Genomic DNA, 14,356 nt, shown 5'->3' with positions numbered 1-14,356 from the left:
GAAAATGCATACCTGTGTTCATTTTGATTCTGGAAGATTTGCTACCAAAATCTTCAGTTTGCCTAGAGAAAATAAAGGCACTCTGTTCATTATCTCAATGCAATAGAATAGAACATGAGATACACTAAAGTATTTTAAGTAGGCAGACAGGAAAAAATAATAGTGACATCCAGATTATATATGCTTCAAAAATTATTTCTTTCACTTTTTAAGGAGGAAAAAAGAAATTATTTTAGATGCAGTGAGTAGCTGAGGACTGCTAGAAGGTGTCTGTTCTTTTCTTATACAATCTCTTTGTGGTCTCCAGCCTTCCTAACTTCTCACATTTCAATTTAACATAAAGAGAACTGCTCCCATTGGGTTTTTTCAAAGAGAAGCATGAGCAGCAGGGAGGCTGCAGAGAGATGGGGTTGTTGGCTACATAAAAACCTCAACACCAATATTGTTCCCTATTTTCTAACAGAAATTAAGCCATCCAAATTACAAAAAAGAATTTGATAGAAACAAACACTCTAAACAAAGAAGAAAAAAAAAAGACTTAGGGCACAGTGATGGGAGTTGGGGGACAATTTCAGATGATTAATTCCATACCATTTTTTTTTTCATTTGTTCTGCACTGTTATCTGGATACATTTCTTAGAGAGGGGAAAGAGCACTCAGAAATCTGTTTAGGATTGCCTATGTCCAAATTCATATCCCCAAACCTAAGTAAACTTAAATTCTTTTTAAAGTAAGCATTGCTGGGGTGATAGACATAGTGTTTTTCTGTCTGTGCATCCATCTTAAGATGACAGCTACGGTCTTTTTTACATTTTCTTTCAAAGATTCAATTTGGACCCTTTGAGTGCCTGTAGCCTCCAGGATATTTAAAGGACTGAACCTATTAAATAACATTTCTGCTAATGTTTTTATCATTTTGAGAAAACCATATTTTTTATTTTTTGAAATTAATAAATATGTCATTATCAGGGCAATAGGAGATAGTTGATCTTAATGCCCTCCTCAGTGTAGGTGAAGATATGATAATCACTACTATATCATCGGACTATAAAACTAAAACAATAGGTCTGCCGGCCCAAATAATGTTCTGGATTTATGAGTTTTTAGGAGCTAAAATGCACAGCTGTGAAACTTTCTGAGAACTAGCAGAAAGCTGACTTTATTTGGGTATGGATATTATTGCTCAACAATATAATATGTGCAAGCAGATGCCAATCAATGGATGGGGTCTCCAATTTGTCCCATAATGGTTCTCTAGAATCAGACTCAAGAACTATTTTGAGTTAATGAATGCCTACAGGGCTCTTCTGGATTCTGGTAGATATTTTGATTTCTGGATCAACTGATTTCAGAATGTCTGTTGAACTTTCCTTTTCTTCTTTTTCAGTAAAGCTTTATACTTCCTTTTTTGGTTTTCATGAAGAAATTTAAGAATAATAGGCATAATTATTTTTATACATTCCAGAGGTTTTTAATTGATTTTTGCACATTTCTCATCCAACCATTATTTGGATCTTGGTTTTTTGTTGCTAGAACCCCATTTGGTTTTATAAATTAGTGATTCTTTAAATGTGGTAATGAGTTTAGAATATTGTGTGTAAATGTGCAGAAGGTAGAAACACAGAGGTTTTCTTTTGCAAATAGGGCCAGTAGGTAGTTTTACAAGATAACAAGCATACTGTATTTTGTTGCATGCACTCATGCACCATTCTGAATTTAGTTAATACAAAGCTGTTTTCCTATTGACACTGTGAGAATTAACTGCTCCTGAAGCAATGACTTCAATGTAGTTAAAATCTCTGAGAACAAGGAATGCTGAATCAGACCCCAGATGGAGTCTGCCAGATATTTAACATGCACTGAAAGCAAATTATAAATACATTAATCCAAGAAGCTGGAAAGGTTTCAGGTTCTGTGGTATTTATTTGAGGGACTTGATGCTCTGTGGCATTCAAAACACATACAAATATATAAACAGGAAACACAGCATGAAATAGCAACTAAAAAAGAAAGTCATACTATGATAAGATTGCCTTTGATTGCTGATATTATTGTGGTCATGTTTTTGTATTCAGAAAAGAAGCAAGAAAAAATGAGCTAGTGCTACTGACAGTTAAATAGCTAGTGAAGATTTGTTCTCTTTCCTTGAGTAGGAATTAAGTTCAGAAAAAAGTAAGGCATGCCCTAGTTCATCTCAAGCTATGGTTACTTGGGTACTTCAAGATACATTATTGTATGAAAAGTTATACAATTAAGCATCAGATTACAAAAACAAAATCCAGAGACTATGTAATATCAATTAAAATAATATATCACCTTGTTGGCTTAAAATTCTTTAATCTTCTCTATTTAAAAAAAGATGTTACTGTGGTAACATCTTTTTCTGCCAAATATATTCCAAACAGGGAATTATATAAAGCCTGATGAAGAGAAGGTAGATGGCTGAAAGAATTAGTTCAGTTCTAAGTTGATGCTCTCCAAATATAGCAGTACTGTCCATCAAATATCTAAAAGCAGTTATGAAAGGATGTTCTAATAAAGATTACAGCCACTATTCAAGTTGTATGGTGATGGTAACTTGGTAAATACTGTTTTATGTACCACCTAAATATTCTTTCAACCACTTGATGTTCCATTATGTTACCCATTTGGGGGGGGATGGGGAAGGAAATCACATCATCTATTTTTTTTAAAATCCTGACAACCCAAATAAAACAAATGAACCTAAAAAAAATTCAAATCACTCTAATCGCACTGAGAAAAAGGTCCTTTTCAGAAAGCACTGAACACAACAAGATGAATAATAAATTAAAGGACAATTGCAGGGATAAAGGGGTTGACTTATCTTCTTGGCATTCTGAATAAAACCATCTTGCAATTAGTGCCTCAGAATTCTATGTAGATATTCACAGATTATAGTGACTCCAGGTTGTTTTGTTCAGTTTTAATAAACTGGCTTTGGTTCTCAAAATAGCCCACAAATTATTCCTGAAAACAGCAGATTCCAGAAAGCTTTGCTTGCTGCTAGAGAAGACAGCATCTTCAAATGTTCTTATAGTTGGGAACAGTAGCACTTGAAAGCAAAGTCAACTATGCTAGACTACACACTGAGCTTTAAAAAGATATTCTGAGGCCAAAACTCTGCACAGAAATAGATTAGTAGGATTTTTCCTCAGAGCTTCAATTTGTTGTCATATTCACACCCCAGTATAATAAATATACCGAATAGAAATAAATAAATAAACTAGAAAGTTGGGGAAAATGACTTGCTTATATTAGAATGTAACATCAAAAAATCAGGCTAAGCTAAGAATCTGGGAGCAAACCATTTTATAATGGCTTGCAAATGATTTCCTAAGGCAAATTAAAATAATTAGATTGGACTGCGGATATTTTAGTCTACATAAAATCTTGAAGGGTCAAAAATAATGTAGGATGTATGTATGTTCTAATTTACCCCATTACTTTATAAAGCCCATCATGATTTAATTCCCTCAAACTCAATGCAGATTCTGGGAGACATTGAATGTTATCAAACATGAAAGTTCATTCAATTGCATACCATATACCAATAATTCCAAGGTAGGCTGGAAATAAGCCTGCCACCCCATCCTAGCCCTACCAAAGGAGATGCTTATTCTGGACTTAAAGTTAATGTGCTGCTCCACTAGAATGAACCATGGTTTACATTTTATGGAAGTGCAAGTACAAGTGATCACTGCAAAGAATATTTCCTTTCCATTTTGTTCTAAACCACCAAAGTCTGTTTATGTCACCAAGTATGTCCCAAGTCACTGCATGACAAAGTCATCCTTAAAAGGTTTGGTACTGTTATTTTCTTTTCAATAAAAGGCACACTGTAATTGGTTGTAAAAACATCTGACCAGCAAAAGTTGCTATAACAATTTGATCCCTGACCTTCTGTACTAAAGTGGCAAATCCTGTCTCTTAATTTCTCTCCCATCTCCCCTACTGTTGCTCCTTGCTCAAGGTGTGCCTCAAACATACCATTTAAGATTAAAAACATTTTTTTTCTGAAAATGAAAGCAGGTTCAAGTATCAAATCAAAGACATCAAAGAAGGCATGCAAGCTGACAGTTTAATGTGTACATTTTACGGGATGTTTTTATAGTTACAAAGGCAGCCTTTTGCAGGATAGTAAGTAATAATAAATAGGATACTTTGATACCCTCAGTTTGCTCAATAAATTAAGGTTTATACAGCTCTGCAATTTTTATGGCTTCAAAATTAAATAAAAAGAAAGTGAATGTTGAATAAGAACTTTTCTTATGAAGTTTGCTTCATATAAAGTACTTGTTCATACTGCCATGTTTGTGTTCATTGCCCAAAACAGACAGCCCTCTTCCGCTCCTTCTCCTGCACAATAAAGCAGGGCATCTTTTAAAAGAGGCTGGCATACCCCAAAGCCATCAATTAAGTAACCCCAGAACTCATTATGAGTTACAGTATGCACACACTCTAAAATAAAGGAAATCAAAAGTCATATTTCTAGAAGCTGGTTTATGGTTTTATTTTAGAGATACAGTACAGTTGTTAAATATTTTTCATCTGAAAATGGTAGTGAACTGATATTCAGTGGTACAACAGGAGGACTTCTGGGGGCCAATAATTGGCAGGTAATTCACTTCTGATTTACCGCATTAAATTCATGCAAGGAGTCTTTTGAGCCTACAATGTATTAAAATGCTTTGTAGTGACTTTTAATTGTCTAATACCCCCTTCCAGGGGATGTTGTAAAGCCCTAGTGCTGCTATGGTGTACTGTATACAAATTTTGTATAGCTCCAGTGTTAAACATAAAAGTCATTCTCAGTACTATGTTTTGGTTTTGTTACCTGACAAACTGGTAGATGCCACAGTGCTTGGACTAGGTACCTTGGTGATTAAATATTGATGCCCTACTCAACCTGCAAAGCTAACATGTGCCAAGTGGTTACCAAGAGAAAGCTCATGAGAATAAAAGATGGGTTGTTTATTCCAAATACTGTCAAGCAACAGAAACAGGAAGCACTTAGCTGGCAAAGTGACACTGGGATAGGATCCAATTCTGACTTTATAGACATATAAACCGTTGCATGGGTGTGTCACTATCCACCACAACATTCTCAGAATTCTACTTCATTCTAGACAGCTTAGTGGTGGAATATTACAGTTCTGAAAAGTTAAAATTTACTATTATATCTCCTTCCTTGTAAAGATTCCCAGATCCCAAGTCAAATTTCACTTTAGAATCATCTCTCACAGTATATAGAAGTACCACATCTCTGATATAAGAATCAGGCTAGCTAATATACTGTTTTAAATGAAATTCAAGCATGTCAACCCCTGTCTCTAATCTGTAAGCAAATAAACTATGTATATATTGTGCTGTGTGTTGTTCTCAGAGTCTCAGAATCTACTTTCAATTCACCCATTTAGTAACTTCTGTAGGAGGAGTTTACATCAGTGTGAAGCAGCCTTATGTGCTATGTGAGAACGCACAAAATAATTTAAAAGCAGTAACACTATGGTCTCAATGGTGTGCCTGCAATGTTTACATATATATTTTTGCCCTAGAGATGGAATTAACCTTCCCCATGTGCAAGTAAAAGTGACAAGCTGTTTCATGCATTATTATTAGAATGGCATAACATGTCAGGGCAATTTGTCCTTGGATATTTGTGTGAACTGGGCCCTGAAATGTTTGTAAGTGCTACCTGATGAACAATTTTTATATCAGTCCAACAGGTGGTTTGACAAAGCTGGCAAGTTTATTCTATCAAAGGAAAAAAGACCACTATTGAGTTGTTAGAGACTTTGTTTCTCCTCCGTGTTTACTCATCTTTTACATTGCTTCTAGTTTATACCTAATATAGTCCTACAAGCTTGGTCACTATATAAAGCAAAATAGCTGCTATTCCTCCCTCTATAAATAGCCAAAGTAAACATGACAAAAAAAAAATAAACTTGGCAGACAGTGAAATCTCACATGATTAGAAGCAGTTAGAATAAATGCTTTCCTTTACATGGCTGGCAATTGTTAAATTTAAATTGATAGATACTTAAAATAGCATTAGGAAACTTGGGGAACTGCTGATGTTGCTAAATGATAACTTCCAACACTCCTCCAAAATGCTAGATGAACTGTTAGCAGTTTTGCCACCTCAGAAGGATTATAAATATGTATATATCTGTTTGCTTTATACCCTGCCTGTCATATAGAAACTTAAGAGAACTTTCATTCTTAGGTTTTTGTCTCACAAAAACAGTCTTCTGTGGTAAATTGTTTGGAGAATGCAGGACTAATGCCAAACATCCATGGCTGAGATGGAAGTAGAACTTGGGACTTCCCAGTGCCAATCCAAAACATCTTACAAGGACAATCTGTAATTTTCTTCACAAAAATATATAATGGACAATGTTGCAAACATTTTCTTGTAGTTAACGTATTAATTAGCAATTTAGATGAAACTGAACAAGCATTTGGTAACTAAAAACAGTATAGTTTTAAGTTTGATCAGTCTGCTGATCTCAAATATTACTTTGTTAACCTAGGAAATTAAGAATATTATACAATTGTTTGCACAGTCTGTTACATCTCTTTTCTTTGGTATTAGAATATAGATTGACCTTTTCCACTTTATTGGCCATTGTGTTGTTCTCTAGATTTGCTGTGATGGCTTGATAAAAACCATTACTGATTCTTCTTTTGTTGCTTGCCTTATTATATAGAGACATCCTATCTATTTCTGCACCCTTCTAACTTGAAAATGACTGGAGTGCTGATCCAGCTTCATCTTTCAGTATTAGAGCTTCTTATAAGCAAACAATATCTTAAAGGATATTGTGGATGTTGACATATCTATTGTAAACAGTTTCTGCATATAGATTCAATCTTTGCTTGACCTTCTTTGAATAATTTACTATTTATGCATTACTACTTTTGTATACCAATTTGAGGTTAGAACATCCTGAATTCAGATCTTTTAAAAAACTTTCTTTCTTAAATGTCTTTAAAAATGTTATTATAATACTACTTATCTCTTTTAACAGCTCTCTGAACTTTTTTTGTTAAGTTTCTTCTTAAGATCTTTATCAATCTTGCCTGTAGTTTCTCTTATTAATTTTCACAGTTGTTCTGACAAGATATTCTTCTGTTTCTTGATCTCTGATAATCTCTTTTCATATTCATCCTTGATCATTTATTTACCCTTATTGCATAATTCCTTTGATTTCCAGTGACATAAAGTACTTCAAAGTGATTCCTTATGTTCTCCTTGAAAATGGTAGCTACATACTCAAAATTGTACCTTAATTTGGAACATTACTAACAATGTGGAAGATGCCTTATGTCAGGGGTGTCAAACTGCCGGCCCGCCACGTGAAGTGACGTCACAAGTTTGACATGCCTGCCTTATGTTGTGGTCCATATGATGACATTATCTGAGTTTATTGAATCAAATAGCACACATAATGTACCATTGCTTATATAATATTTTCATTATAATTATTAATTGTTGCTAAAGTTTACAAAGTGGATCCTTTTTTGGTACAGACTGGTACAAATCAACTTCACTTCACAGTTTTAACTTAGAGATATGTGTGCTGCACATAAATTCTTTTGAAATATGATTACAGCACAGCAAGGCCCCAAGTGTTATACAGATTCTTGCTGTTTTCAAGAACTCATCTTTTCTTAGTGTATAGTAGCATTAGCTGACATCTTTTGCATGAAACTGCAACAAGTCTGACTCCCCATTTCAAATGAGATGTATATCATCATCAGGGGAAATGGTATAAATAGAAATGAGATGATTGACGTATGGTAAATGAATGGTACAAATATTTTTATTTACCGATTATCCCCATGAATATCTTTTGTAGAAATCATATTTGTTCATTAATAAATCTGTGTATTTAATATTGTATTTGAATTTAATAATAATAATAAAGTTGGAAGGGATCTTGGAGGTCATCTAGTCCAACCTCTTGGTCAGGCAGGAAACCTTATACCATTTCAGACAAATGGCTGTCCAGTCTCTTCTTAAAAACTTCCAGTGTTGGAACATTCAAAGCTTCTGGAGGCAGGTTGTTCTACTGATTAATTGTTCTAACTGTCAGAAAATTTCTCCTTAGTTTTAGGTTGCTTTTCTCTTTGGTAAGGTTCCATCTGTTGTTTCTTGTCCTGCCTTCAGGTGCTTTGCAGAAGAGCTTGACTCCCTCTTCTTTGTGGCAGCCCCTGAGATATTGGAAGACTGCTATCATGTCACCCCTCATCCTTCTCTTCATTAAACTAGACATATCCAATTCTAGCAACCGTTCCTTATATTTTTAGCCTCCAGTACCCTGATCATCTTTGTTGCTCTTCTCTGCACTCTTTCTAGAGTCTCAATATCTTTTTTACATCGTGGTGACCAACACTGGATGCAGTATTCCAAGTGTGGCCTTACCAAGGCATTGTAAAGTGGTATTAACACTTCATGTGATCTTGATTCTATCCTCTGTTAATGCGGCCTAGCACTGTGTTGGCTTTTTTGGCAGCTGCAGCACGCTGCTGGCTCATATTTAAGTGATTGTCCACTAGGATTCCGAGATCCCTCTCACATTTGCTACTATTGAGCAAGGTACCATCTATATTATACCTGTGCATTTGGTTTTTCTTGCCTAAATGTAGAACCTTACTTTTTTTCACCACTGAATTTCATTTTGTTAGATAGCATCCAATGTTCAAGTCTATTAAGATCCTTCTGTATCTTAAGCCTATCTTCTGGAGTGTTGGCTATTTCTGCCAGCTTGGTGTCATCTGCAAATTTGATGATTTCCCCATCTATCCCCTCGTCCAAATTGTTGATGAAGATGTTGAAGAGCACTGGGCCCAGAACAGAGCCCTGGGCACCCCATTACACACTTCCCTCCATGTAGATGCAGTGATTTTCATAGTAATTTTGAACTGATCACGGCTTCCCAAACCAGATGTTCATAAAATCTTCAACCTTCTTATAATATCTTAATGGTAATCATGAATTATATGGTGTGTAGTTACAGATTATCACAAAACTTTCAAATACTTGCACATCTGTTACTTATGTCCTTGAAGTATCTGCAGTGAAATTATGCAAACCATAGAAAATGAATATTAGGTGTGAGTATACTTGAAATGAGTAGTTTCATAAGTATTTTCAAAGATTTTGAAAAAAACTGTTTCTTGTATTTAAAATATAATAGGCTGGAGGAATGTTGTCCATGGGGTCGCGATGGGTCGGACACGACTTCGCAATTAACAACAACAAAAGGGTAGAAAGTCTCCTAGGAAGGCTTATACAGTAGCAATAAAATCACATACTATAAAATGTATTTTGATGAAATTTTAATAAACCCAACAAATATCAGCATCTAAAATATAACATCATTAGACTGACTTTCATTTATAGCTAAATGTTATAAAACAGTCATAAAAACAATTAAGGGAAAGATTTTAGTGTTTTCTTAACAGCTTCATCAGATAAAACAATGCAGATTCAGGATGGCAGGTTATTGTACAAGCATGCTGTGCTGCTAGCCAGTTTCAAAGTTCTCAAACAAAAGAAATCCAAAGGTTCTCCTCACCTTCATTGGGGCAGTCCATGATCCAAAAATGATTAAGGTTTTGCATTGGTGGGATTCAAGTATGTGAACAACTGGTTCTCTGTGTGGATGCTTCCGGAAGTCCATTCTGGCCCTGGGCAACAAAAAATTAGCTACCGGTTCTGCCAAAGTGGTGCGAACTGGCTGAATCCCACCTCTGGTTTTATGTGCTAAGAACATTTAGTGAATTGAGAAATACATCAATAATCAATCGAGTTGATGTAGTACAGTCTCATAAAACCCAGCTGCTTTACTCCCAGCATGATATCGACAGCCGTATTCTGCACTATCTGAAGTTTCCGATTATCTTCTAAAGCAGCTGCAAACAGAGAGTATTGCAGTAATCTATTGTGGACTGCACTAGTGCATGGTTGAGTGAAGTTGGCTTTCTTAAGTTACAGAAAAGTGTCGTTTTGGATGCTGAATATTTTTGTATTTTTACAGATTTGAACACTGAATAAAAAATTAAATTAAATCTATTATGATGAAAGTCAAACTCTTGTAGGTAGAAAGAGGTGGTGACATCCACTTCAGGACCTTGATATTTATCAATTATAAGCCTATTCTAAAAAAACCCCACTGGGAATGCATAATTCTTAATGAATTCAACAAGAAGGCTCAACAGGACTGCACAAGTATAGGCAAATCATTTAGGCACTGCTTCCATTGAGAAGAGTTTTTGTTTTTTTAAAAACAAGTTGGACTGGTTTGCCAAAAAAACAAAAAAAACAACCCACAGCAAAGGCGGAAATAACCCTTACTTGACAGAACAAATTGCACTGCTTTCTGAGAATGACAGACTTTCCAATGTGGTTGAAAAAAGAGATTCCACTGCGAATTGAGCCACTAATTTCTAGCTCGGATTGGTTTCATATGAATTTATCCATAAAGCTATTTTATTTTGTTTCTGTATCAACATGTAATTTTGTTTTTCAAAAAAATGAAAATTGGTCTTATAATTTTAAAATTACATTTAAATTTTAAATGCACATGTTTTTATAAATTCCATCTGGAAATATGGAGCTATTAATTCATATTAATATTAAATATGGATTTTATACACATTTTGAGTTCGAGTTTTTAAGTCAAGATTCTGTATTTAAAGCTTAGAGAAACAGGGAAACAAAACATTAGTGATAATCTGGTTGGCTGAATAGCTAAAAAAAAAAAAAAAACGGAGCACTTTTCTCATTTGTTCCATTCAATATCTTGCATAGATAAGAAATGGAAATATATATATATTGAATTGTTAATATTGAACTAGAAAAAAATATGCAACTACATACATATACAGAATGTTTTTATTGAAGATTTTAAAGATAAAGTAGTTAAAGTAGAAATGATTTTATTCAGTCTATTATTCAAGCCAACGGAATAAGCTGCCCAGAGTCTCTTTGAATACAGGGATGAACAGCATATAATTTTAATAAATAAATACATAAAATAATAAAAAATAAATAATAAAACAATCCCCAAATTAACAACATAATTAGAAATACTGTTCTGTGGCATTGACTATTTATTTACCATATGTTTACTATGTTTTCAAATTTCCTTTTTTGGTTTGGGAACAACTATTTCTTGCCAGATAATATTGTAAATAATAAACAATAACATGCAATATTCTTTTCTGATGTGATTTTGGAATGATTATTCATAGCTTATTAGTGTAAAGTGTCTAGTATACATGTATCTATTGCCAGTTTTTAAAAAAACTGCCCAACAATGAAAGAGCTTAGCTTCTAGTCCAGGGGTCTTCAAACTTGGCCCTTTTATGACTTGTGGACTTCAACTCTCAGAATTCCTCAGCCAGCGTGCCTGACTGAGGAATTCTGGGAGTTGAAGTCCACAAGTCATAAAAGGGCCAAGTTTGAAGACCCCTGTTCTAGTCTATAAAATGAATTATATTCTTTCTTTTTTCTTCTTTCTCCTTTTGTTAACACCATTGTCAATTACTGTGGATTTTCCCGATTTCTCAGGGAATGGAAGCGAGCAAACGTATAGATCATTCTATAATGGATGGAGTCTACATGACAGAACAGATTTTAAACAAAAAACAAAATACAAGTATCACTTCCTATGTTGGAGAGATGGATCATATACTTCATATTTTTCAAACTAAAAATGCAGAGAAAGATGTGGCTATAAGTTGGCTGTGTTTGAGCAGAAACCTGACCTGGCCAATCACAGGACACCACAATGATATCACAGGCCAATGGCAAGACATTTGTTCATGTGCTAAAAAAGTTTAAGAATGGGAAGGCAACACTCTTCATTCCTACCTTTAACTGTCTCTCAAAATGCAAAAACAGCCCCAAATTAATCCTTTTTTCAGCACCCAAAGAACTACTACTCTCCATTCATGATTGGGGATATGGAAAATGGAAGAAATTTGCTTTTTAGAAACTCCCCTGTGCTATTAATTTTACCAAAAATATAAAAACCGGGTTGTTGAAAATAGTTTCTTTTCCATTCATTTTCACCAGTATAATTTCACTGTGTGGAGAATGGGGCACAAATTGGATGCTGGGCACTACATACTGCCCACAATTTCCTATCCAAGCTGTAGGTTATGGTGCAGCTATTTAGGTATTTCCAATGTTTTCCTTAATCAGCTGCAGGAATACATGGTTTCAAGTATTCTGTGAAATATACTGCATATTAAGTCTAAAGGGAATTCTTAAAATAGTTACAAAGAATTGTAAATGAAGATGTACTGGAACTGGGTTTTATACAATAGTTAATCATTCTGGGAAAACATTACATGTTCATAATGAGAAAGTATTGGATTGGATCCAAACTCAGATTTAGAAAAGTCCCACTAATTCAATGGGATTTAAGTCAGTCATGATTAACTAAGATGGAATAAATTAAGTTCTAATTATTCTGATGGAACTATTCAAAGTATTTGAATTTAGTTCTATACGTGTAAAGAGCTGAAAGATAAAACTCGAGACAAAACCCAGAATCAGGAAATATCTTGCTCAACAACTAAGTAACAACTGTTCCACTAAAAGTTCTACATAAATCCCCTCAATTATAGAACTAAGTTTTTTTCAGTATGCAGGTAATGTTATCCAGAAACATCTTAAATTTGTTGCAAAAACATATTTTTTCCCTAAACTTCTATTTTAAAAGAAAATTAAATCTGTTAGAAAAAAATCCTTAACATTAAAAAAAAGTTGGAAACAATTTCAAAAGAAGGTATATGACATCAGTTTTATGTTTTTAAAAATATAATTTTGGAAGATAATATATTGACTAATCTTCTATGTACTGATCTGAGAGACATTAAGATATATCATGAGAAAGCAAAGAATGAAAGTGGAGATAGTTACATGTAAAAACTTGGATGCTTATTAAGTTGGCTCCATATAGAACACATTGTTCTAATTCAACTGGAAGTAACATGGGAGTTTGGACATAATAAACATTATCCTTTCTGAGAATTCTTAGAGTTCCTGTTTTGTCTCCTTGTACATACTCAAGAGCTAGTTCATTCTTCTTCTAGTAAATAAGCATAATAGTGATAGAAATGGTATTTGCATTTGATGGGATTACAAAGGAGGTAGAATTAATATTTTATAATTAAATCATAAAATGTGGAATTGTAATCAACAGGATTTTTAATATTACTTTGTACTGAATGGATTCAGGATGGATATGTTCTTCTTGGCAACTATTTACCTTTAATATTTGAAATCTATCAAGACATTAGGTTTTAAACAAAGGAACTGACTCCAAGAATTATCATAAAACACTGAAAGAGGCTATAAAATAAAAAATTTAGACCTCTTCTGCAACAATGGATTAATATGTTATTTCACAACATCTGAATTATTTTTTTTAAGGAAGCAAACATTCAAGTAATATGTCAATGTTTTTGAAGAAGTTCTGAGTAGAGTTTTCTTACCCTTAGAAGCACTGACAAATCTTACATTTTACCTGGGAAATTATAATTTTATCCTTTGATTCCTTTTATAGTTAACATAGTTACTATCCAATTTACACATGGCTGTCAGGCTAATTTCATGCCATTTTTGGATTAATTTCAAAATCCCTGCAAGGAAGCAAGCTACTCTAGGATACAGCAGACCTTTTTTCTGATATCTTAGTGTCTGTCAAGGACACAGGGACAAAATTTTTCCAGCTGCTTGAAATCTGTATTTCTAGAATCCATCCTTAAGATACCCCACAACTCACAAACCCACAAAAATGATGTTCCTTCTGAAAGTGTATCGGACAAACCCCTTGTCAGTAAATGTTTTCTTAAGTGTCAGCAAGTTGTTCTGAGTAGATCTGACTTCCTAAGAATTATGTCAAAGTACTTTCCTCATGCTGATCAGAACTCTTAGTAACAATTTCCAAAACAATACAGATAAAGTCAGTCTTCCTTGTTTCCTTTGTGAAAGAAAATGGCTCAGAACTTTGCTGCCTTGATAGCCCACAAATACAGTAAGATTCTTATTTGAAAGCAGAGTATATCTGAATTCTTGCATTAAAGGTAAATCTTCCTTCTAATTAATATCACAAATCAGAACTTGAGAGACTTGTTTTTTAGACTGTTTCCAGATTGGTAGGTAAGAAGTCTGACAGCCTCAGAAGAAAAATCTTGCTGCCAACCTCTTGAGTAGAATAATGGACACAACATTAAGTACAGCTTTTCCTTTGATTTGGGTACCTACAGTACTTTCATATATGGTCCTACTTCCTAGACATTCTCTATGGTTATT

The 14,356-nt window shown here is 34.1% G+C and overlaps 1 protein-coding gene across 37 annotated transcripts in view; it reads right to left on the bottom strand.

Annotated features, from left to right (window-relative positions):
• SORBS2 (sorbin and SH3 domain containing 2) overlaps positions 1-14,356 on the bottom strand; it is a 205,273-nt gene that overhangs the window by 112,981 nt on the left and 77,936 nt on the right. For 35 of the 37 annotated variants that reach the window (XM_039330701.1, XM_039330706.1, XM_039330690.1 and 32 more), the window contains one exon: positions 13-62. The exons of 1 other annotated variant lie outside the window; for it this stretch is intronic. In XM_039330701.1, the coding sequence (XP_039186635.1) occupies positions 13-22 (10 nt within the window). In that variant the 5' untranslated portion in view covers positions 23-62. Of the gene's footprint in view, positions 1-12; positions 63-9,605; positions 10,504-14,356 lie in introns of those variants that run through there. One more of the 37 variants, XM_039330698.1, reaches the window with a different exon arrangement.

The sequence above is a fragment of the Crotalus tigris genome, unplaced genomic scaffold, assembly GCF_016545835.1.
Source record: "Crotalus tigris isolate CLP2741 ecotype Arizona unplaced genomic scaffold, ASM1654583v1 scf7180000024432.2438137, whole genome shotgun sequence".
Taxonomy (NCBI): domain Eukaryota; kingdom Metazoa; phylum Chordata; class Lepidosauria; order Squamata; family Viperidae; genus Crotalus; species Crotalus tigris.
This window is presented reverse-complemented; position numbering and strand designations above follow the sequence as displayed.